Source organism: Cyanistes caeruleus, chromosome Z (assembly GCF_971803275.1).
Source record: "Cyanistes caeruleus chromosome Z, bCyaCae1.hap1.1, whole genome shotgun sequence".
Lineage (NCBI taxonomy): Eukaryota > Metazoa > Chordata > Aves > Passeriformes > Paridae > Cyanistes > Cyanistes caeruleus.
Window position 1 is genome coordinate 5,994,648 of NC_141732.1, and position 24,644 is coordinate 6,019,291.

Sequence of the window (24,644 nt, forward strand, 5' to 3'; positions counted from 1 at the left end):
AGATATGGATTAGGAGAAGGGCAAAACAGGCTCAAAACATAAAAGGTATAAAGAAACTTTATTAACAGGACTACAAGAAGGAGAAGCATCAGAATAAGACTTCCAGGACTCCTTTCCTCCCCCTGACTAACTTCTTTCCTTTTCAAGCTGACAGCACAGACACAAAACATGGGATGTTAAATCAGTACCAACAATACAATACTCCTCTGTCAGTTCGTGAAGGGAGAGAAGATTTCTCTTGCCATGCCACCGAGACTTCTCTACATGAAACAGTTCTCTCATGGCTTTTCATTTCCACAGATAGCATCTGCCCAGGTTAAGTTCTGCAATTGTGAAATCTTTCCCATTTTCACAGCCCTGCTACAAGTGTCTTCATGGGCTATGAACTCATGGGGTATTATTTTAAGGATGAGTTGTTCAAAGGCGAATGTTCCCTTCATCTGTCTCTGTCATCACCTCTGGGAACAGAGCTTTTCTTCTTCTCTCCCTGGGGACAAAAGGTCTTCCTCACTCTCATCTCTCTCGCTCTCTGTTCAGACTTCTCATGGGATCACAGCTACTGCAACATCTGCTTGACTTCTTATCAGTGCATGCCTCTGTCCACATGCACAGTTTGAATGCTTCATTCCCCCATCCTCTCTCATGAATTGAAGGAGATATTTCTGTGTATCATTTTCTATCTCCATAGCCCTACCAAAAGAAATTTTCAGCCCAACACTGAGACATCTCCTCATTCACCTTCTTTGATTCTTACTTTAATGACCCCAGTGTCTTCATGTTGTCTTCTACGTGTCCCCACTTTGTCCTTTTCTCTTGAGGGGAGAATGGTGGTTTGCAGGTCTCATCTGTGCACTGATAGGGTTAAATGAAAGGTTTAAATCTTGCCAGGTCTGCAGATGGTCATGGGCAGTGGCTGCAGCAATTATGATGATGATTTCAGGCTGCCCTGGGCCCCTCTCTCTGCCCGGCAGCTGCTGGGAGGGGAGGCTTGGCCTGGAGCCATAGGTGTGTGCTGGGGAGAGGGTTTAGTGTCAGCGAGATGTCAGCAGCTGTGGCCCAGCCTTGCCTGGGGCTGGGATTCTGCAGCCTCCATCCCCCGTCCAGGAGCCACTGGGGTCCGGCCCAGCCTCTCCCAGGAGCACAGGCCGTGGGTGAGCAGGGCCGGCCTCACCAGAGCTCCGTCACCTTCTGGGTCCGGAAGCCAAGAGAGAGATTTCCCAAACTTTATTTTTAAAAATGTAGATCTCACAGAGGCAGATCTAATTTCTAAATGGTTCAAAATGTTGTCACTTCTCAGCACTAGCCAGCTATTGACCTTTCCCGGGCACAGGAGCTCCCAGCAGCTTCTTTCCGAGAAATCTCTTCCATAGGTGGTTTCTTCCTTCTCCAAATATCAATCAATGTGAAACCACCACAGGGATACAAATCCAAATGGCAGGAACCCAAATGCTCTGGAGTCACAGCTGAAGGCCTGCATCTGCACAGGAAGTTTTGGCTGCCCCATTCCTCCACTGCTTTTGCCTGCAAATGCCATTGCCCTTTCTGCCTCAATTAGACATACCACACAGCTGGGCAAAACCCAGCCAGTGAGCCAAATTCCAAAGGCAATGCACTTTGGAGAGGATGACTGAAGAAGAGCCTTCCCCACTTTCAAAGCACACCAAAGAAGCCATGAATATCACTTTGCACCTTGAAGAGACAACTGATAAGTCAGAAGGAAATGCTGAGTTTATTCACAGGGTAAAAAAGAAAGCAATCTTCCAGATGAGTTAAAATTTCAGAAATTTTATTGATTTATACTCCTACTCTATAACCCTACTCTACAATTCTAGTCCACAATCCTACTCTTGAACCCTACTCTACAATCCTAGTTCAGAATCCTACTCTATAACCCTACTCTATAATTCTAGTCTACAATCTGACTCTATAACCCTACTCTACAATCCTAGTCTACAAGCTGACTCTACGCTGGTCCTGATGTTTTCTCCTCCTTCCTCCTCTTCACTGAAATGATCAGCGGCACCAGGCTGGACACAGGCTCAGTTAATGTTACAAGTGGATGCTGCCCAAAAGGGAAAAAAAGAAATCAACAAAACTCAATTAACCATGACTTTCCAAGCTCAATGCTTCACAGCCTCCATCAGGATTCCTCTGGTTCCCAGACAGACCCAGAAAGGGGACCAATGGGGGCATCTGCATCTCCATCTTCACGTGCAGGACCTTGCCATCACAGGCAAACCTGGCCCAGAATCCCACTCATCCATTGATTCTTCTTTCTTCATTTTGATGGGACTTTTGCCCTAGCAGGGCTCTAGAAATGGTGCTTTCTCTGCCAGGCTGAGAGAGCTGGAGTTATTCAGCCTGGAGAAGAACAGGCCCCAGGGAGACTTTCTAGCTACTTTCCAAAACTTCAGAGTGGCTTCTGAGGGTGTGCAGGACATCTTTTTTAATAGGTCCAGTGACAACAGGACATGGGCTAATATGTTTAAAGAAAAAGGGGATGGAATCAGAAGAAGTCTAAGGAAGAACTTGTTTCCTTGGGCACACAAACAACACTAGCACAGGTTGTCCTAAGAGCTTGTAGGTGCCCTGTCCCTGGAACCATTCCAGGCAGGTGGGAGAGGGTTCTGGACATCCTGATCCCTTTAAAGATGTCCCTGCTCATTGCAGGGCACTTGGACCACATGAGCTTTACAGGTCCCTGCCAGTCCTGCTAGAATTCCTCGCCATTTCCATTTGAACAGAAGGAAGATTGGAGGTGAGGAGGAGGGGGGCACATCTGATGCCTTGCATTTCAGCGGAGGAGGAGCCCATCCCTCAGACACTGTTTCACCTGCAGCCCCTTGGCATTTTACCTGCAGGAGCTCCTCAGCAGACCAGCGCTGTGCCTCGTCTGTCTGCAGGCAGCAGCTCAGGAAGTCATGCAGCAAAAGCGAGAATAGGTTGGGCTGCCACAGCTTTGGTGTCCCTCTTATGTTTATCAGGAGTTGAGGCTGGAGAAAAAGGAAACACAAGGCTCCACCTGCTTCTTTCCCATCTGCAACTGCTCTCCCAGAGCCCAGTGTTTCAGCTCCACTCTGCAGTGGCATTTTTTGCCCTGGCAGAGAGGCAGAGATGACTTTCCTATACCTATAAAAAACTTAAACACCGAGGCAACCCCAGCTTTTCCAACATCCAGCAGATCTTGCCTTGGCAGCTGATTTTCACTGACTAGTTCTCTGGTTAATGAGAACTTCATCACCAAATGCAGCTTTTGCTTCTCTGAGGATTCACTCCAACTTGTGTGAATAGCTTGACAGGCCATTTGGGAGGGGGAATAGCTATAGCTCTAGCTATACTATTTCCAAGGATTATTACACAAAAGGGATCACTGCCATGCTTGTTGGTCCCTTAAGCACAGCTTCCATGAAACAAAAATCATCAAGCTTTTTGTTCTGTTCTTGAAAGAAATGCAGATGCAGAAAGCATTTAAAACAGACAGAAATGACAGTGGGGAGAGGCCTAGGAGTCTGCATGAAAATGCCCACCAGTGCTGGTAGCAATGAAATAGATGCTGACCAAGGAGACTTTGATCCTCTTCAAGCCAAAGGAAAACTTCCTTCACTTTTCCCACAGCAACAGAGGTCAAAAAGGAGGTTTTATCCCGTCCCTCTGCAGCTGAGCTCAGCTAGTGGGCATGGTGAGGAGTCCTCACTGTCACTAGCGCTGTGCAACCCAGGGATGGCCCTGCTCCTGTGCTAAAGGAACAGCACCGGCGTCAACCGCACCCCTTGGATCCCAGCCCCAGGCACCTGACTGCAGGCTCATCCTCCTGTTCAAGTACCAAGAAACAGCCGGGGCTTTGGCACACAATTCTAACTGCAGCTGGAGAAAAACACATCCTGAACTTATCCAGGCCACCCAGACACATGACAGAACAATGTACAGATGACTTGAAAGCCTGAAAGTTTGGAGGTCCCACAGGATTTGGAAAAGATGCTAGAATTTGGACAAAAATGGATGTGCTTTGTTTAATAAAGGAAAAAGTAAGCAGAACTACTTTGATTTTTGTATTTTCTGTTTACTTTTCCTTTTTGTTCTATTATTTTCCTTTTCTTTTTCTTTTTCTTTTTCTTTTTCTTTTTCTTTTTCTTTTTCTTTTTCTTTTTCTTTTTCTGATTTTATTTTTATTTTTAATTTTAAGTTTAATTTTATATTTTCCTTTTCCTTTTCCTTTTCCTTTTCCTTTTCCTTTTCCTTTTCCTTTTCCTTCTTTCTCTTTCCTTTTCCCTTCCCTTTTCCCTTCCTCTTCCTCCCCCTTTTCCTTATCCTATTCCTTTTTCTTTTTTTCTCGTCCCATTTCTCTTTTTTTCTGCTTTTTCTTTTCCATTCCCTTTTCTTTATTTTCATTTTTTCTTCTTCTAGAAAATTGAAAACAGGAAGGTCCCAACTCCATCTCAAAGGATATTTATCACACTGCTGAACTCTCCACTGAAAAATTCTTCTCCTTCAGAGACAAGCTTCAAGAATTTTCAAAAAGCAAAAGAGAAATGTCACGGAGGCCAGCAGGGCTGCAGGCCAAAATGGCACGTTTCTGAACTGGGTACCTGCCACTTGCCTGCTGATGCAACCAAACCTACAGCGGATGCTGATGTGCTGCAGGGACATTTTTAGAAGGGGACCTTGGTGGAAGTAATGCCAGCAGATGGCAATGGCATTTATATGCGCCTTACCGAGACAGGAGTTTCATTCCAGGAAGGAACTTCTCGTTCCACCATTTCGATGCCCACGATTCCAAAAGACCATATATCCATTTTGGGGCCGTACGGGTGACCTTTCACGACTTCAGGCGCCATCCACCCCGAAGTGCTGGCCACGGAGATCTGTCTCCTCTGCTCAGGGGTGAGCTGAGCAGAGAGGCCAAAGTCAGCTGTGGAGAAAACAACACACCATGAAAGGCAGCTCCAATTAGGAAACCAAGCAAAAGCATTGCTCACTCCCAGTCTCAGAATGCACTTTGTCATCTGCTGGAAATCCATTCCTGCTCAATTTCCTCAGGGCTTTAACCAAGGAAATATGGAATTGGCTGCTTCAAAAAATCCCCACCTTTTTTACACTTCCTCCAGCAATGGCCTTTCTTTTTCTGAAGCTTTAGATTGTAGCTCCTTCCCTTTGGATGGGACACAGCAATGCCACTCTTGACTGCTTGTGGTACCTTGTCATACCTCTGTGCACATCACAGCTGTGCCTTCAGCTCACAGCAGGGGCACCTGCACTGCCAGCAGCACCATTTTTGGGGAGCTGGCAGTCACTGAAAGCAGCCCCACACCCCACATCCCTGGGAGGCTGAACCTCACCAAGAATACACTGACCCAGCTTGACAGAGCCGTCCATTCTGAGAAGGATGTTGCAGCTCTTCACATCTCGATGGATCACATGGTTGGAGTGAAGAAAATCCAGTCCTTGCAGGCACTGAGAGAAAAAACAGAAACAGGGGGGCAAAAATGAGTGATGTGATTTCATCACACAAGCAAGGAAACAGCTGTAAAAATTCCCTTTGCAGGGGAATGGGGAGTAATGGCAGAACACAGTGCCACTGAGAGGAAGAGCCTGCTGCTGCAACAGGAGCAGAGCAGGACCTTTGTCAGGAAAGGCATGGCAGCTTTTGCAACAGCAGCAGCAACTGCTGTTGTAGACTGTCCCCTGCAAACCAGGCAGAGTGACTGCAGCTGCAGTGGGTGTGCTCAGAAGCAAACAGCATTTGGGCTGCACTACTATCCTTTTCTGCTGAGACCTAAAAGAAATTAGTCCCTCTTTTTTTCTTTGCTGCTTGTTTCAAATCCTGCCACCAGCATCTTTGCTTTAAGAGGTAAGGAATGTAGTGTAAATAAGCACAAAGTAAGCATTTAGAGAGGCAAGGTGGAGAACAGCAAATCCAAATAGAAGCGACAGAACTAGACTACAACAGCAGGAGATAAGAGTACAAGGAGTGAGTAGAGTGAGTGCAGGGACACTGGCAGGCAGTTCACTTGAAAGGCTCTTGCTTGCCCATAGCATACCAGCAAGACAGAAACCAAGCTTGGCCCATGAAATCACTCCCATTCTGAGCCCCAGTTTCCTAGACAATCTTGCTCAAGCCCTTGGAAGCACAGGTGGGATCCCTGACCTCACGGCTGACAACTGCAATCTCTCCTTCTGACATTTGAGTCTCACTGATGATATCTCTCAGAGTGCCTCCGTCCATGTACTCCATCACCAGCCAAAGGTGCTTCCCCACAAAGTAACTGAAAGAAGGAAACAAGGGTGTGGAGATGAACATGCATGGCTACGTTGCTGTTTGCAAAAGACAACAGTTGATTCTTGTTTCTGGGTGCCTTTGTGACAAGGACAGAATAAAAGGAATAGACATTGCCTCTAGGCTGTGCAGGGTTTGCAGTCTGTGCAGTCTCAAGGAGAATGGCACATGTACAAAAAAGGAGATGTCTTAAATGGCCAGCAAGCAAAAAATGCACTTTTGTAACAGCCCAGATAAAAAAGCTGTCACACATGGTATCTCTTTTAATAAGCACCGAGTCTTCCTGGCATTCACAGCAATGGAAAAAGGGCAGCAATGCAAGGGAAATCTTCTCTCTAGGGTGGTTTATCAGCACTTCAAAGGTGCTCCTAAAAACTTGAAAAAGTTAAGCCCCAATCCAATGTGGAGGAAATGAATTTACAGGGTGTTTTGTTCTTAAGATAGGGCTGGTCCAGATTTTTGGACAATTTTCAAACTGCATTTGCCAGGGTAGAATAATGCAGACAAAATGCAAAAATCTCTTCCATCCACTGGAGATAAGGTGAGAAATCATAATTAACCAGTAATTAAGAGTTCTTTTTTCTGCCAGTATCCAAAGTGGGTTTTTAACTTTGCAGGCATGAAGTATGTAAATAAATATTGGTGGGATAAAACAAGAATCCCTCACCTCTCTAAATAGGTCACAATGCTGGGGTTCCTATTCATTTTCATGACCATGAGTTCATAAGCAGTTGCTTCCTTCCCGACCAGTTCTTGAAGATTGATTTTCTTTATGGCCACCTAAAATGATATTGAAAATGAGTAACTTTGGAAGTTGGCATGGAGCTTCTCACATGGAGTGAGTGATTCTGGAATGGCACAGCCAAGCTGTGCCAAAGCACCTTGTGATTAGACATTGGAGTAATTAGGAAGTGACAATCCAACAGCCCATTGCTCTGCTCCCTTGGGGACAGTTACATGACAACTGACCACTTTGTCTTGTCCACTTGGTAACAAAGGTGTATCAACTCTCACCCACAAAGTTCTGACCACACTCTCTGCTGCTCTGCCTGCACTTCCAGAGAAGTAATCTGTGCCTTGGTACTCTGTGGATACAGGCAGGCCTTTGGGCTTTTAGGGACACCTTGCAGATCTCTCCCTACGTACAGCTCCCAAGTGGCTAATGAGCTACCAGTAACATTCAGATGTATTTGCTGTCAACCAGAAATGAGGATTCAGGACTCTGAAGCTGTAGCCCCAAAGAGCAGTGAGATGCTCTAAGTGAGATGCTAAACCTTGGTTTTAGCAAATGAGAGCAAGTGGGCACGTCCTTCTCTGCAAGGAACCACTGCCCTCCTTGCCTTCCTACTGGCAGCTGAGAAGGACAAAGACTGTCCCAAGTGCAATTTGCAGGCTGGCACCAGTCTGTGCTTCCTGTGTCTTTGCTGCACAGCTCTACCCAAAGCTTCAGGCACAGATGTCACCTGTAGGGAAAGGCCTTGAGAGCAGCAGAGTCTGCAGGGGCTGTTGACATTTACCTCTCCTCCTGTGGTAATGTCAAGTGCTCTAGAAACCTCTCCAAAAGCTCTAGAAACAAAACAGCAGCAAAGAAAGGAGAAGCCATTTAGATCTTGCAGTGAAAGCCACTCCAGACAGGAGATCTCTGCTGTAAATACCTAAAAGCTGCAGGTTGCAGGAGGGGTCTGCCAGAAGGCAGATGATACATTTTCCCCTCCAGTGCATGGGCACTGGGCCTGTTCCTGAAGTGCTGGGCTTTCCTGCCTCAGCTCAAAAAGACAGCTTATTCCTTCATCTCGGCTATCAGTTTCTAAACTGGGCAGTTCTAATCCTGAGCATGGAGTATTTCCTTTAGCAAACTCTTGGAAAGAAATGTCCCTGAGGACTGTTATCTGACAGCTATCATAAGGGGACGGGTTGCTCTTTCAGGTAAGCAGGATTCTTCTCCTGTCATTCGTGTGGCAAAATTCTATGATCTTGAGACATACACAAATGCTAAGGAAATTACCACAGAGCTGTCCCACACTTGAGAGACAAAGAGATCTACCAGGTTCTGTTCCTTGCTGCAGGCAAGACCTTGGTTGGCAGCATGGGGAGGTCTTTGGCAATGCCTTCTGAGCACACTTACAAATTCTGGCCAGTACTAAGAGGTGGGGCAGACTAACCCTGGTGTCTGAACATGTTTGCAGCTTGTCTGACTTCCCACTTGATGGATATTCCACCAGCGAAACACCTGGCCCAAGGCTGTGTAGAAGTATCTGTGGACTCACCCGCTGCCGAGATTTTCCAGTTCAATGTATTTTCGTATGGGATTTTCCATGTTCACCATTCTCCCTGAGGGAAACAAAATGCAAGATTCTCACTTTCATGCAGAAATTCCAGTTTCCAGGAGATAAGAAAGCCCCACTGTCTGGGACTCTGAACCCTTTGTGGTCAGCTGGGCAGCAACCACAACAACAAGAGCAAGAGCAACAAGCCAGGCAGTTCTGCAGTCCAAATGGCCAGCAGAGAGACTGGTTTTGTCCAGTCCTTTGAAGACTTCTCTTGTCAGGAAATAAAGCCCAGGGAGATGCATTCCCAGGAGAGGAGGGCATCTTCTCTAGCTTGCAGCATTTGCCAAAAGAATGAATGGCTTTCCATCTGTAAAGCAGAGCAGCTGATGCTGTAACCCATTCCAAGGGGGCTTTTGGCATCAGGACCCTCACCCTGTATGAGCAGGCTGAGCTCCAAGACGCCCTTGCCCATGGCCCATGGGAAGAACCCCAGTGCTTCCCTTCACCCTGACAGCGCGGATCAGTGGCTGCCATTGGACTCGGCCTCTCAGCACCGCACACGTTCCCCCCACCTTCCCAAGTGGGCACAGCGGGCAAGGGCAGCGAGGAGAGCAGTGCTGCTCAGGCGCCGCTGTGACACGCACAGCTGCCCAGAGGAGATGCTGTCCCTCTCGGGAGTCCAGGCCGTGCCGTGCAGAAGCCGGCCCAGACGAGGGGCTGCTGCCTCGGGCCAGCTCAGCTCTGCAGCGGCCGGCCGGGCGGCAGCGCCACTCTCCCAGCTAAGGAAGGCTCCAGCCCCTGCAGTCAGAGCAGCCCTCAGGGCCAGGGCACACAGCAAGGCTGCCAAAGGCCAAGCATGAGCACTGACAAGCCATGGCCACAAGCCACAGCCAGCCTGAGCCCCTGACAAGCTGCTGCCCCCATTCAGGACACAACGGGATTGGCTTAGGCATCAGACACACCGAGGTGTGGATCAATGCCCTTTTTTGTCTCAACAGGTGAAAGTACACACAGAATCAACCGGGATCTTTTCTCAGCCCCACCAGGTCTTTATGGGAGGGTACAACACTGGCAGCTCTTATGGGCAAGAAGCAGATTAAATGGGTTGTGCTGCAGAATCACAGAGGGCTTGATGTGTTTTCCTAGAGACTGATCTGAGCAGGGGTTGGGCCAATGGGTAGAACTCAAGCAACTGCTCCAGCAACAATTCCTGCTTCTTTCTTCAGTAGAAAGGGAAGCCAGGTAAACTTTAACCAGTCCAGGCTGCCCTCAGGGACAGCAGGAACATGCAGAGTGCTCTCTCCCTGCCTCGAAGCAGAGCACTTCCTGTGGAGAGACCTAAATGTCCCTGTGACACCAAACTGAGGAGGAACATTTGGTACAGCTAAGTCTGGCACGTGCACACAATTCACTGTCCCTCAGACAAGAAATAAACTAGATGTACTCAGTAGCTCCGGGAAATCCTCCTGTGGCTGAGCAGCATCTGTGTCAGTGCTGGAGATGAAGAAATTGCACAGGCTCCACTTCTCAGGGAGGGGAACGAAGGCTCCTTGGTAGCTCTGAGAGTAGAAATGAGTTGGTGTCAGAAAAGTGACTGGCAGAGATTACCCCGAGTACCCTTTTCAAATTCAAGCCCGTAAGAAGTTGCTCTTAGCCACATGCCAAGCTCATAAACTGGATTTTTTTGGACACCTGCTTCTGAAACCAAATGGTCAAAACCAGAGGTTGTTTTATTTGAGTTCATAGACACCTTCATATTCCATTTTCATGGATTTTCTGAAGGATGACTGCAGCAATGATCATTCCATTTCCTCCCAAGGATCCCTTTCCCCCTCCAAAGTCTGCAGACACATTTGCAGCTCCTTGTTCAAATGTTGTACCTCCTCACAATGAGTCCACTTTTCCTCCACCATCTTTGACACATTCCCAACCTTCAGCATCTTTGCTTGGGACAGTTGCTGTGCCTCACGCCAACCTTGGGGCTCCTCATCACCAGTCATTTGCTGGAAGCCTTCCCAGGCTGCCAGGTGAGATGTCAACATTTCCACCTCAAGTCAAACAGAACAAAGCAGTCAGAGACTACAGCTTGTCCCTTTCTGCCAAGGCTCATTGACTGTGAGGAAAGGGAACGAGCAGGAGAGGAGCAGATTCCCCAAGGGATACAGACAGCTTGTGGCTTGTGTTCAACATCTATCTGGGTGACTGTGTTCACTTGCAAAAACACCTGAAGAAACAAGGAGAGCAGGAAGAGGCCAGCAGGAATGCACTCAGATGAGTGCTGGCAAAAGGGGAAAATGACTTGTGCCACTGTCCAGAGCAGTAGTTGGGATTCAGCACACCAGGAAATTTCCTTCAAAGCAGCTGGGATAGACACTACAGCAGGATGGCACTGAGAGGCATCACCCTAGCTCCCTGCTGCTCTGCAGAGGAAAGGCAAGAGGGGCTGAAACCACCAGACTGCAATGACTGCAGTGTCTATTGCTGTTTCACTCACTTGTTTATGTAGAAAATTCTTCTCCTGAATCAGGTGATTGATTTCCTCTTCCACCATCTTCATTTCTTCCTCCAGCCTCTTCTCCCTTTCGTTGATCCTAGCCCGAATATCCTGCATCTCTGCCTGGAGATTTTCCTTGCTGTCCTCTAAAACACATGAGAGAGACAGCTTGATGAGTGGAGTGGCTGCCACTCTATCACTCACCTTGTTTTGTTGATCTCTTCTCTGCCGATAGAGTGTCATCTCCTCTTGAATGTTCCTCATGTCTTCCTGGTGCCTTCTCTTTACCGCCACGATGGCATTCTGAGCTTCAGGCAGCTCTGCTTGTGGCTCTGCCTTGATGTTCTGTATACACAAATGGAGAACAAGTGACTGGGAGCTGCCATAAGGCTCAGCTTTTCCCTCTTTCAGCCTCAAAATCACACTCATTCAGTCGCTTCTTTCACCCTGCTTAACCACCTCTGCTTCCACTGTAACCCTCCTGTCCCAGAGCTGATCTCTGCAGATTACAAGGCTCTGTCCTTTCAGTGCTTCTAGGACTCCTGGCCTCCTCAGTCCCAAGAGCTGTGTTTTATGCCCCTCTTCCTGCCCTGCATTCTGTCACCTGCTGAGTCAGGCTTACCTGGCCATTCTCCAGTGCCTCTTCCACCTGCTGCCCAAGCTGCTCTTCCTGCTCTCGGGCTGGCAACAGCTCTCCCTCAGTCTGGCATGGCATCTCTGACAAATCAATCTGCTCCTGCTCTTTCTCCAGAACAACCTGCAAAGAAAGCAAGAGAACATGGCCTTCAACTCCCCACACAACATTTGTGGGCCAAGACTCAAACACTGATGGGCTCACACGTTCCCAAAGCACTGTGCTGCTGCTCTCCTGGCTTGTTCTCTGCCCATGGGGAGACACAGATTCCAAAGTGACACTGGCAGTACAATCTGGGTCCAGCTGGGTCTGAGTCCCCAACAGACTCTTGGGCAGCTGACAGGAAATGTGTGCCATTTCTCAAGGGTCTGCTGAGGGCCTCCCTCCCCTTCTGCTCTGTCCTCTTTGTCTTTCCATAGTCAACTCACACTCAGCCCTGTCCCACAGTTCCATCCTGGCTCTGCAGGTGGCTTCCTGTGTGATTTCATCCCTTGTGAGAGACACTTGTGGAGTTTATGTTCTCTTCAGGCCTGCACCACCATTCCTGCCTTTCTGACATCTACACTCTTGTTAGAAATCCTGCTCGTTCAGAGATAAGGATGTGTGCAATTTGATCTTCAAATGGAGGTCAGGGAGCCCCTATGGCCACCTGAGTATATGGAAGAGGACCAAGGTGTTTATCCTCCCTCTTTTGTCAGCTGAGAATTCTGAGCAGCACTAACAGAGATCCTCCAAAGGCCCCATCAACAAATGAATTGACACACCCCTAGGGATGCCAATGAAGGAAACCATGTGTCGTGTAATGCATGTATGACCAAAGTCTCCAAACTCCACCTAGAGCTTGAGATTGTTCCACTCCCTTAGGACATGCAGCAATTTGTTGCATATAAAGAAGGTTTCACAGCAGAAGAGAGTGGAGGAGGAAAAGAGCTGTGAGGGGAAAAAACAACCATCTCTGCAGGGGGAATCATCTCTGCCTGCTCCGGATCAGTCAATGGAACCTGTCTCTCCTCCTCTCCTCAAAGGGATGCCTTTAGGTGACTTTTATACCACCAACTGCTTTGGAGCAGAGATGGGAATATTCAAATGGAATATTTGATATCTATCAAATAGAGTTAGATAGATAGATAGATAGATAGATAGATAGATAGATAGATAGATAGATAATCACTATTATAAACTCTCTTGCTATACTTTCTCTTCCTATACTTGGTAGCCAGTGCCCCCATCAGCAGCAGTGCTGAACTTGCTCTCCTGTTGCTTCAATAAATCACACTCTTGGGGAATCTGGATTGTGTCAGTGCTTTGCTGTCAGACCCAGAGCACTGCTCTGGGAACTGCAGTCTTTGTGCATCTGTGCTCAGACAAGTTCTTCTCTTGGACTCACCCACACTGATGGTGCTGAAGTGGCTGCAATCAGAAATGAAGCCCAGCCCCTCCCAGCATCTCTGATCTCTCAGCACCAGCTGGAATGCAAGGCCATTGATTTCCTGCCCAATTCCCAAACACAACACCTATTGATCAACCATGGGCTGCCAAAAGGCATGGGCACTGTTCACCTGAAAGTGATGTGCAAGCCCTGCTGTCTGGCCTGGCACCAGAACAGCTCCTTCTGCCCCATCATCCCCACCCCAAACTATGTGTTCTCCTGCAAAAATACTGCATTTTCCAGAACTGCCATCTTCCAAATTCAAATTCTAACAGAGTTTCTTCCAGTGCTGCAAGTGGGCAGGAAGGACTAAGCCAAAGCACCTTTAATGGCTGCAGAAGGAGAAATTACACAGAGTCCTTTTTATAATCAAACCAATAGACAAATAAACAAAGCAAAAGATGAAATTGTCACCCACTCCAGGGTCTAATCTTCTTGGCTACAGGGAGGGGATGTTTCGCAGGAAACAGGCACAAGTGGGGAGCACTGTCATGTCGGGATTGATGGAAGTCTGCTTGAAGCAGACTTGAAGCACCACGGTGCTGCTCAGCACAGGGGGACGCTCAGTGCCCTGCTCCTGCTGCCCCACTCTTGCTGACACGTGGCCAGCATGCCCCAGGCCTTCTTGGCCACCTGGGCCCACGCTGGCTCACGTTCAGCTGCTGTTGAGCGACACCCCTGGGTGCTTTGTCCCAGGCAGCTGCTCAGGCACCAAGTTGCACATTTGACTTTCAAGACACCATCCAGAATTTGGAGATGCCTTTCCTGTTCTTAGCAACACAAGACAGCACTCAAGGACTTGCGGCTTTATCCCAGCCTCCAGGCTCCAGGGGAGTTTTCAAAGCTGCAGACTTCAGAAAGAAAAGTCTCAACAGACATATGGAGTCTCTGGTTTTGCCTCAGAAGAAGGATTCAGGACAGTGCAATTTGTGTCTTCTGCCACAAGAGAAGAGTGGCCCCACATGGATTCATGGACCACAAAATCATCTCTTAGCAGCTTATCAAAAGCCAGAAGAGACGTGGGCTCAGAGCACCTGTCAGCTCTGCTACTGACTGCTCTGCCTGAAGAGGCAAAACAACAACCTGGCAACAAAGGCACCAAAATCCCTGATTTCAGTCAGAAATTCCACATCCCCAGTGTGTCTCTGAAATACTCCCAGGTAAGCACACCCAAGAAGGCCATGGAGACAAACCACCCCAAAGCACTTGTGTGGTCAGATCAACATCTTTTGTGCCTGCAGCTACTTGGCCAGTCTGTAGGGCACAGGACTCTCCAGACCACAGTGTCCTCTCCAGAATGTGACATGGCTGAGCAGAGTGTCTTTGAAATGCTCCCTCCTCTGGGCACAGGGAGCCTTCATGCTTCAGGCTGGCCCCTCTCAGAATCCCAGCAATTGGGGGCCTAAACATGACAGATCAAAAGTCATTTTTCAGCTGCCATTGCCTGGGGTGACTTGCTAGGTGCTGGCACGACTCCAGCACTCAGCAGCCTCAGCTACCAACAGCAAGTGCCGGCTGCTGAGGAACTTGCAGCTGTGCCTTGCACTAAAGACAACACCAGCCAGAAGTGGCACTTACAGTCTCCGAATGTTCAGGCTGGGGTGTGACCACTGCTAGAGGCTCGTGGTCATTTTGCTCCTCTTTGGCCTCTTCTCCAGGAGCAGGGGGAGCCAGAGAAGAGTCTGCTGTTGGTTCTGGGCTCTGTGCACAGATAGTAGTGTTAGGGACAGGCAGCTACCTATCATTTATAACCTTACTTCTATTCTGCTCTATTTCTACAACCAGCTCGACTAAAGACAAATCATCCACTTTGATAGCAATGGGATTCTAAGTCACTCCAACTAAATGAAAATGGCTTAATTCAACTGGACTGCAAATTGTCTGAATTAGATCTCCCACCCTGGCTACTGTCAAGAATATGCAGTGTTCTTTCTGCAAAACTGGTCTTCTGGTTCTTTTAAAGCACTGAAGTGGAAAATGAGGAAATAGGCAGCAATGCCTTTGCTATCACTGCTGCAGACATGGAAATGGATTTCCTTTCAGCCTACTCAGCTGGCCACCTACACTCTACTGCCACAGGCCAAGCTCCCAGCTTGCTCCACAATTCCCAAGCAGCAGGAACATCAAAGGTTCCTTTCTCACTCACCTCAGGATCGGCACCTCTGAACACACGCCTCAGGTGACCTGCAGTGAGCAAGGGAAAATGAACGCAATGGGGTGAGAAAACTGCCTGGGCTGCTGAATCCCATAGAATAAGTGAACCCAAATACCAAGAGGGTATTTTCCTCTAACAGCATCCCTCAGGGGACACCATTCTTTCACACATCCAACAAGGAACTGGGCAATATTCTTGCTTGTGCCTACACTTTGGCCTCTTTTGCCAGTAAGTGAACACAAACTTGATCAAGAACATGCAAAGTGTTCTTTAACACTCAATTATCGAGTCTTGTCCAACAGATAAAGTAGCTTTTGCTCTTTTCCCTTTCAGATACTTTTTTAAAAGATAAGTTGCATGCAGTAATTCTCATTAACTTGCTGAAAACATTGGCCCAGAAAATCTTCCCCCAAATCCCCCTGAGCTGTGGCAGTTCTACTGTGCAGCACAGCAACAGCAGCTCCAGCGTTCAGGAGCACACACTCGCTGCTTTGGAGTTTGCACTTCATTGCAAAAGGTATTGCTATTCTAGCACTCAGAAAAGGGTGAACTTAGTCAAATCCTTTCATGACAAAACTGAGAACAAAAGAAGCTTTCCCTCATTTGTGGGGAGAACCACAAAGTCTTAAGAAGGCCTTCTGAGAAGGTCTCTGCATTTTCAAAGCTATCCTGCTTGAGCCAGCAAACTGAGGAAAGGACAGACTCTGCTGCCACAGACTCTCCTGTGCAGGGAATGGAACCCTTGCAAATGCTGCCTGCAGACCCCTGGCTACAGGCATCCCATTTTTGCTAAACTTGTTGACAGGAGCTTTAGCAAAGCAGTGGCATCCTAATGGTCCTTCTGTTTCAAAATCAATCCAGGCACTAAGAAAAAGCAGGAAGACCTACAAAAGCCAAGTTAGGTTACACCCAGGGAAAACCTCTACTTACATGCCAGGTTTGTCAGGTAATAGCCGGAATAAATAAAGCCGTAAACAGTGCAAACTGCAGCAGCGAGTGGCTCCATCATTGGAGCACTGCTGCGGCAGTTTGCAGACACTGCTCCAACTCAAGAAGAACAAGGCTCCTGTCAGTGTGCAGCTGCCCACTGACAAACGCCTCAAGCAGGAGGATGCTCCTGCACTGAGCAAGCCCAAGAGCTGCTCTGACACTGAGGCCTTCCGTGCACCAAGGCAACCTTCTGATGTCTCCATGACAATGTGGCAACCATGTCCTGACATCACAAAGCAAGTGTTCTGCCTTGGAATTTATGCAAATTTATGCAAAGCAACCCAACTTTCCCTACAGCAAACACCAAATAGCCTGGGAAGTTCTCCTCTGTCACAAAGCTGCACAAAGTCCCCTGGTGAAACAAACCCTGTTGTTCAAGGGATCCAAGAGTAAAAGCAAGAGTGGCCCAAGCACCTACAGCCTGTTCCCCAACTGAGCACTCACATGGGACCAAAGACAAGGCAACCAGACCAAGAGAATGGCCCAAAGCATTGCACAGAACCAGGGAAGAAAACACTGTTGCCATAACAGCTGAAATAATTCTTAACAAATCTCTCCACATATTTGCATATTTATTGGACATGCCCAGGGCTCCTGTGTACATATATCTCTGCCTTTATTCCCATTTGGAAGCAGTTGAACTGGCAGGATCTGCTCACCACCAGCAGCAGCAGCTGCTCCAGGCTGGGAACATGAGTGGCAGTGCTGATTTCCAGAGCCTTCTGTCCCCCAGGTGAAGCCAAGGCAGGAGCAGGTTGAAAAGTGCTGGCGCTGCTGCTGCTGCTGCTGCTGCTGCTGCTCAGTGCCAGAGAGTACTGTCTGGGCAGGGCACGGTGCCCACTGTGCTGTGGGCTCTTTCTCCTGCCAGATCTGGACACACCTGGGAACAAGTGATAATGACTTCTGGGAAAAACAAGGGGTTTTTTGGGAGCTGCATTACTCTGCACACACTCGGGGCACCTGCAGTACAGAGCTTTGGCCTTCAAAAAAGGTAAACCAGAGAGAAATAGCTGGAAAATGTTTCATTTTTATCATTTTCATTTTCTGACAGATTTAAATCACAACTCAGAATTTATTGACATGAGAGTAGGGGTATCCTGAGGCTCTCTGCTAGTCATTGTCATAGGTTCAGAGCCAGGGTCTTCATTTCTTCATGCAGGAACACGAGTAACACAGCACCAATATGAGGATCAGATCATTTGTTTATTCTCTAAGCTTGGTTACTTTTATACTGTATATAGATCTATTCATACAAGTATCTCCTGTAGAACTGGCTGCACACATCCTTGTAAGCATTTGTATTGGATAATTACATTTGTGTATATGGGACCACAACTTGTGTGTTCAACTTCTCTATCTCTCATCTCCTTTGGCTCTTCCTTTGTGTTCTTTTGCTGACCACAACTGTTCCTTCCCTGTCTGATAACCTTGCCCACGTTCTTAACTCTTTCTCTTTATGGTCAAATTTGTTCTAATGCAGCTCAGGGTCCTACATCTCCCCTTCTTTTCTTTAAAACTGGAGGAACTAAATGGTGCAACATTTGTTGAATGCATTGTAAGAAACAAGGAAGAAGCAGCAGAAAGCTTAGAAATACAATCAGTAACATTATTGCCCTCTTGACCAAGGTCTGCCACCAACCCCTTAAACCCAAACTAGCAAGAAAAAGGATCATGTCATTCTCTGATATGCTTCATGTTTTCATGTAGTCCTGCCATTTGTTTATGAATATTTTTGGAGTGCTCAGATAAGTTAAAACAACACATTCCTTCAAAATCTTCACACCCGTGTCCATGTGCTAATAACAAAAAATCTATAGCTGCGCAATTCTGCATGGGTGTCATGCCGAATACTATCAACATCAGTCAGCAACTCACTCAACACTTTCTTAGTCAAATGCAACTGTTTGTCTCCCCAACAGGCAAGATGAGCTTTATTTTTCACATTCCTGGCAGCCATTCCCTCTGGTAAATGGAAAGATGTTGCAATGACAGTCACCAATGATGGTAATTGCACATTGGCATTACAAGTCTCATCAAAATTCAAATGGATCAATGTGATCTTTGATGATGACTTTGACTGGCATTCAATAAATTCCTCATGTGGGGGGCAAATAATTTTAGTGGACCAAGAGAGCATGGTCCACCAACAGGTCATCTTGGAATACCAGGCTGTAGAGGAATGGCTGGCGAGCAAAGGTCATATTCCCATGCAGCAGTTAGCTGGGAAAGAGTTAGACAATGGAGTACAGTTGGTGTGAAATGTTGCAAAAGTCAGGAAGGCCTTAGTGATAACTGTTAACTGAGAACAGGATGCTGTGATCAGAAGAATGTGAATTCAGCATAGATGAGCTATCACAGGAATGTAGAATTAGGTGGAGTTGACCTTAAATGAAATATCCAATAATGAGCCTGCTTTTGCACTATGTATGAGCCTAATTATTGGTGCTATATAAGTGGTTTTAGAGTTACCAATAAATGAGATTTGCTGATCATTCGTATTGAGTGCTGCATTTTCTTCCGCCAAACTCTTCAAACGGCGCCCGAACAACAGGGACCTGAGAGACCCTTGGAACCTTTGGGACCTTAGAGACCCTTGGAACCTTTGGAATCTTTGGGACTTTAAAAAGGAGTCGGAGTCGGCCAAGTGAGTGGTGACAGGGGACGGGTCCTCCGTAGCAAGGACGGTGAAAAGCAACAGCTGTGCTGCATTCCAGGCAACCTCGGAGGAGGGTTCTGATCACACAGTAGGGTTGCCGCGCCCAGGCGACCTTAGAGGAGAGTCCTGCCGTAACGTGCTGCCGAAACCTTGTAGGGCTGCAACAGTGCTGATGGTAAGATGGAAAGGCAAGTAGCATATGATTTATTTACCTGCTTTTTAGAAAAGCAACAGGTTAAAAACTTTGATTTGCACAAGGATCTTCCTGAACTTCTTGCTTATGGGTATGCTCAGGGTTGTTTTCAGAATCCCCATACAGTCCATGAATTAAGTGAGTGGCGAAAGTTTGGAGAAAAATTGTGGGAAGCTACTTTAGATGATGATAAAACTGCTAAAAAATTGGGAAAGCTGTGGCGGACAGTTCATAATGTTCTTTTGCAGTATCAGGCTGAACAGGCAGCTGCCACAAAGGCATCTGCAGCTATGTCAAAAAATAAATTATTAGAGGGAATTAATGAATGTCCATTGCCACCTGCCACGAACACAGTAATCTTAACCCCCCCCCACGCAGTCACTGACCTCTGCTTCAGCTGCTAATTCTTTTGTTTCATCTCAAATTCCTTCACCTACTAACCTTGATTCTGGAACGGAGCCTTTGGCACCGTTACCATCCTCTCCTATGGGAAATAAATCTGTCCCTGGGGTAGGATGTGAGTTAGGTGAGACTGTTGCACGGGAAAGAAGGGAGACATGGGCTACGTTGGCACCGAATGATTTGCAAGAAGGAGATAAGGAAATGACAGACGCTGTATTGGAAGTAGTATGTCCCGTAACCTTTGCACCGATGCAAGGGGGAGGAATACAAGCTCAAATTACAGCTTTAGATTGGAAGTGGTTATCACAGTTGCGATCTGCAGTCAGTCAGTTTGGAGTGACCAGTGAACCGGTTAGACAGATTATCTGTGGGGTACACAGATTTTGTTGCCTGCAGATTGTAGGAGCATTATGAAGTTGATTCTTACTAAGCATCAGCAGTTGTTGTTTAATGCGCACTGGCAAGCTTATTGTCAAGAAAGTGTAAATGTGCAAAGGCAGGCAGGTGATCCACTGCATGGATTAACTTTGGAAGAACTTCTGGGATTAGGAGCATATAGTCAAGTGGAGGCACAAGCTGTTTTGGGACCAGATAAATTGAAAGAAGGAATGCGATTGGCACGAGTTGTGTTTGATCGGATTAAGGAGCCAGGAGGAATTCCATCTTATATGGGTATTAAACAGGGGCGAGATGAGTCATTTGGAGCATTTATTGATAAAGCAGCTACAGCTATAGAACGGGCAGGTGTTCCTGAATATATGAGGGGAGCATTATTAAAACAATGTGCCTTACAAAATGGTAATCCAGCAACCAAGTCAATTTTAAATTCCCTAAGTGCTAATTGGACTATTGAGGAGGCATTAGAGAGAATGTCTAATATACCAGTGGGTTCACAGGCAATGTTAGTCCAAGCAATTAAAGAACTAGGGCAAGGGTTAGAAAAGCAGGCTGCATCTACTCAGAGTCAGGTTTTAGAAGCTTTAGAAAAGCAGGCTGCATCTACTCAGAGTCAGGTTTTAGCAGCTCTTGCACCCCTACAAGTGGCTACAACTAACAATGGCAGGATTCCAGTTTCTCGATTCAAATGTTTTTGCTGTGGCAACCTTGGACATATTCAAAAGGAATGTACTGTATTGTCTGTTTGGTGCAATCAGTGTCGGTCCAATACCCACGCTGATAATGTCTGCCGCTGGCGATCGGGAAATGGGAAAGCCAGCGTGAGAAGCCACCGCGCCAGGACACAAATAGAGGCTGCTGGAACATCAGTGCAACTTCCCTCCAGCCTGGCACAGCGGGGAGCCTCGGTCTGGACCTGGCAGCCTCAGTGACTGTGGATTTATCGACATCACAGCCCTACAAGATTCCCACAGGAATTATTGGACCACTGATAATAAATGGAAAAGCTATGGGTGCAATAGTGTTCGGGTGTTCATCTGCTAGTCTTATGGGACTATTTATTTTACCTGGAGTAATTGATGTGGACTATTTTGGTGAAATATATATCATGGCATATACACTGGCACCACCAACTAGAATTGATAAAGGACAGCGAATTGCACAATTGGTGCTGCTGCCACAATGTACCCATCAGTTGACACCACTGAAAAATCAATCACGGGGTACGGGTGGATTTGGTTCTACAGGAGGAATTACATTGCTTACTCTGGACTTAAACACTCGAGCCAAGCGAACAGTTGTTCTCAATTATAACGGAGAATCCCACCACTTAGAAGGACTATTGGATAGTGGGGCGGACTCAAGTATTGTTGCTCCACAATATTGGCCCCAGGAATGGCCTTTGTTGCCTAGTATGGTTCCTGTTACAGGGGTGGGAGGCTTAACTCTGGCAAAAAGGTCTCCACAAATCCAGATTCAATTAGATGGGAAGGTCATCAATTCTGTTTTGTCAATTGTTCCATTACCAGACAAAGTTCAATGTCTAATTGGACAAGATATTCTGTCACAACTTGGTGTTATTTTGACCAATGAGCACCCTTTAGAACAGAGGCCATTGTTTGGACTTTCCCACTCCCACTTAAATGGATAATTCAGGAACCAGTATGGGTTGAACAGTGGCCTTTAAAAAGGGAAAGTCTGCAACTAGCTCATCAATTAGTGCTGGAACAATATCAACAAGGACATTTAAAATTGTCAACAAGTCCTTGGAATACTCCTATTTTTGTTATAAAAAAGAAATTCGGGAAATATCGATTGCTTCACGGCTTACGTGCAGTAAATGAACAAATGGAGCCAATGGGGGCACTACAACCTGGTTTGCCCAATCCTGCAATGTTACCAAAAAATTGGCCCTTGTTAATAATTGATTTAAAGGACTGTTTTTTCACTATCTCATTGCATGAACAGGATACTTGCAGATTTGCTTTTACTTTGCCATCATTAAATCGAGCAGAACCAGACAAGAGGTTTAAATGGACAGTATTACCACAGGGTATGCGTAATTCTCCTACCTTGTGTCAGCTTTACGTTGACAATTCTTTGTAGTCACTACGTGCTCGATGGCCTACAACTATTATTTATCACTATATGGATGATATTCTTTTTGCTCAGTTACAACCTTTTGCAGATAAACAAGTTAAGGACATTCAAACACAACTACTTCAGAATGGACTGATTGTTGCACCTGAGAAAATACAGCAGTCATCCCCATGGAAATATCCCGGGTGGACTTTAACTGAGCAGTATGTTGCCCCTCAGAAACTGTCATTGAACATGTCACTTCATACTGTTCATGATGCTCAGCGATTGCTTGGAGATTTACAATGGCTTAAACCTGTTGTGGGTATTCCTAATGAACTTTTACAATACTTACGACCTTTGTTAAAAGGAACTGATCCTACAGCACCTATACAGGTCACCAGTGAACAACAAGAAACTCTCAATAAAATAATGGACTGTATCCAGACAGGTGTTGTTCATAGGCGAGATCCAGACTTGGACATTAACCTTACTGTATGGTTTGGACCTCAACATCTCATCGGTGCCTTAACGCAACAACAAAAGAAAACAGGGGAAATATGGGTATTAGAGTGGTTATTGCCAACACTTCAACAGAGACATACATTAATTCAAAAAACTGAAATTTTGGCAAATTTGATAAAACAAGGGCGGAAGCGATTGTGGCAGATTATGGGTGCAGATCCAGCTGTAATTCAGATACCAATAAAAAAGGACACTTTAGACTGGTATTTAATTCACAGCTCCACATTGCAAGAAGCATTGCTTGACAACAGCAGTGTAGTCAGTACTGAGGAAGTGCCTTGAATACCACTACGATGGATAGGTCAGCAGAATTGGATTGAAAAGCCCAAACGATCATTTGTGCCATTACCAGAGGCATCAACTCTGTTCACTGATGCTGGAAAGAAATCTCGTACAGCTGCTGCTACATGGCAAAATTCAGAAGGACAATGGAATCATCACATTATTCCAGCTCAAAAGGAGGACACATTACAAACTCCTGAATTAGTTGCTGTTGTTTGGGTTTTGGTGCAGTTTAAGGGTCCTGTTAATGTGGTAACTGATTCTTTATATGTTGCAGGAGTGAGTGAACGTATTGAAAATGCAGACATCAAGGAAGTAAAAAACCCTCGCTTATATGAACTGTTTTTGCAACTTCAAAGAGCAGTAAAGTTGAGGACTGCTTCCTTTGCTATTATCCATATTTGTAGCCACAAATGGGATGTGGGTTTAAGAGAAGGAAATGCTAGGGCAGATCGACTGGTTTCATTGACACAAAATAATCCTGTCCCACCACAGACATTAGCTAGAGAAGCTCATGCCATCTTTCATCAAAATGCAAAAGGTCTCCATCGGAAGTTTCAGATACCTTTAGAGGAGGCTCGGGCTATTGTCAAAGCTTGTCCTATTTGTAGTTTTCACAATCAAGGCAGTGGATTGGGTCTTGGGGTAAACCCTAGAGGATTACAGGCTAATGAGTTGTGGCAAATGGATGTTACTCATGTTGCAGAGTTTGGGAGAGTTAAGTATGTACATATCACCATTGATACTTACAGTCATTACATCTGGGCTACAGCTCAATCTGGTGAGAAAGCATGGAATGTTGAGCGACATTTAGTAAGTTGTTTTGCAGTCATGGGAGTTCCACGTTCTATCAAAACAGACAATGGGCCTGCTAATTGCAGTAGTAGAATTAAGCAGGTGATGCAATCATGGGGAATCAAACACATAACAGGGATTCCTCATTCCCCCACAGGTCAGGCAATAGTAGAACGAGCTAATGGTACTTTGAAGCAATATCTGAACAAATTTAGAGAGATCAAAGATCCACAAGAAAGATTATTGCGTTGCTTATTTGTTTTAAATTTTCTGTGTATCTTTGGAAACAGCGATTTGCCTGCAGCAATACGTCATAGTGCACCTGAAGCAGAAAAAACTCAAAGTCCAATATGGGTTCGCTATAAAGATCCAAAAATAGGTCTGTGGGGAGGTCCTAGCAAGGTACTATACTGGAGACGTGGTTATCTTTGTGTGTCTACCCCCACAGGGCCTGTCTGGGTGCCAAGCCGATGGACTAAACCTGCTGATCCCAGTGCTGCTGATCCCAGTGATTTACCTTCAGCTGATCCAGAAAATTTAGCAGATACTTCTCGCTCTCTACCATCAACATAGAGACGGGATCTGATGAACTCTCACATGAAAATCTTGTGTACAGTAACAAATTGTGAATGTTATCCTTTTGTATGTTACATTTGTAAGGTCTGTAAGGAAAAGTGGTGAATACATTCTAAGTGGGGTAGATCTCCAAGAGGGATTTGTACAGAGTGTTAAAACTTTGAAAGAAATTTAACAGAGATTGCATTACAGGAAGGTGTGCAAACAGGACAATTTGAAAAAGGATCTGATAGATGGTGGGAGATTTTTGCTTTTGGGGTAAGTCCAGAAAATTATTGTTATCATCCTAACACCCCTTTACTCTTTATTATTGAAATAACCACAATACGTTGTCGTAAGACACTTACACAAGTCAGGTGTGATATCCCAGGGGTAAAAAATAAAAATTGGGAGCAATTCTTAAAACGGCAGTCTCGAGAGAAAGGGTCTTTCCCTGAAAGTTATCCCTGCTGCTGAGAAGATGGAACACCCTGTGGTTCGAAGCAACCGAATCG

At 46.2% G+C, this 24,644-nt stretch overlaps 1 protein-coding gene across 2 annotated transcripts; it reads right to left on the reverse strand.

The window, feature by feature from the left end:
* Positions 1–1,769: 1,769 nt before the first annotated feature.
* Positions 1,770–16,449, reverse strand: LOC147648028 (serine/threonine-protein kinase PAK 2-like). Of its 2 annotated transcripts, XM_086867776.1 has the most exons (15): positions 16,187–16,447; positions 15,248–15,285; positions 14,680–14,802; positions 11,661–11,795; positions 11,039–11,383; positions 10,425–10,592; positions 9,989–10,103; positions 8,542–8,605; positions 7,792–7,840; positions 6,942–7,054; positions 6,146–6,263; positions 5,352–5,451; positions 4,713–4,909; positions 2,856–2,993; positions 1,770–2,062 (listed from the first exon to the last, which is right to left on the reverse strand). In XM_086867776.1, the coding sequence occupies exons 1-15, from the start codon at positions 16,263–16,265 to the stop codon at positions 1,964–1,966; spliced, it is 1,881 nt and encodes a 626-aa protein (XP_086723902.1). In that variant the 5' UTR covers positions 16,266–16,447; the 3' UTR covers positions 1,770–1,963. The 2 variants fall into 2 exon arrangements, with proteins under 2 accessions (XP_086723902.1, XP_086723904.1); XM_086867778.1 differs by lacking the exon at positions 14,680–14,802 and having other exon boundaries at positions 16,187–16,449.
* Between the last annotated feature and the right edge of the window lie 8,195 nt (positions 16,450–24,644).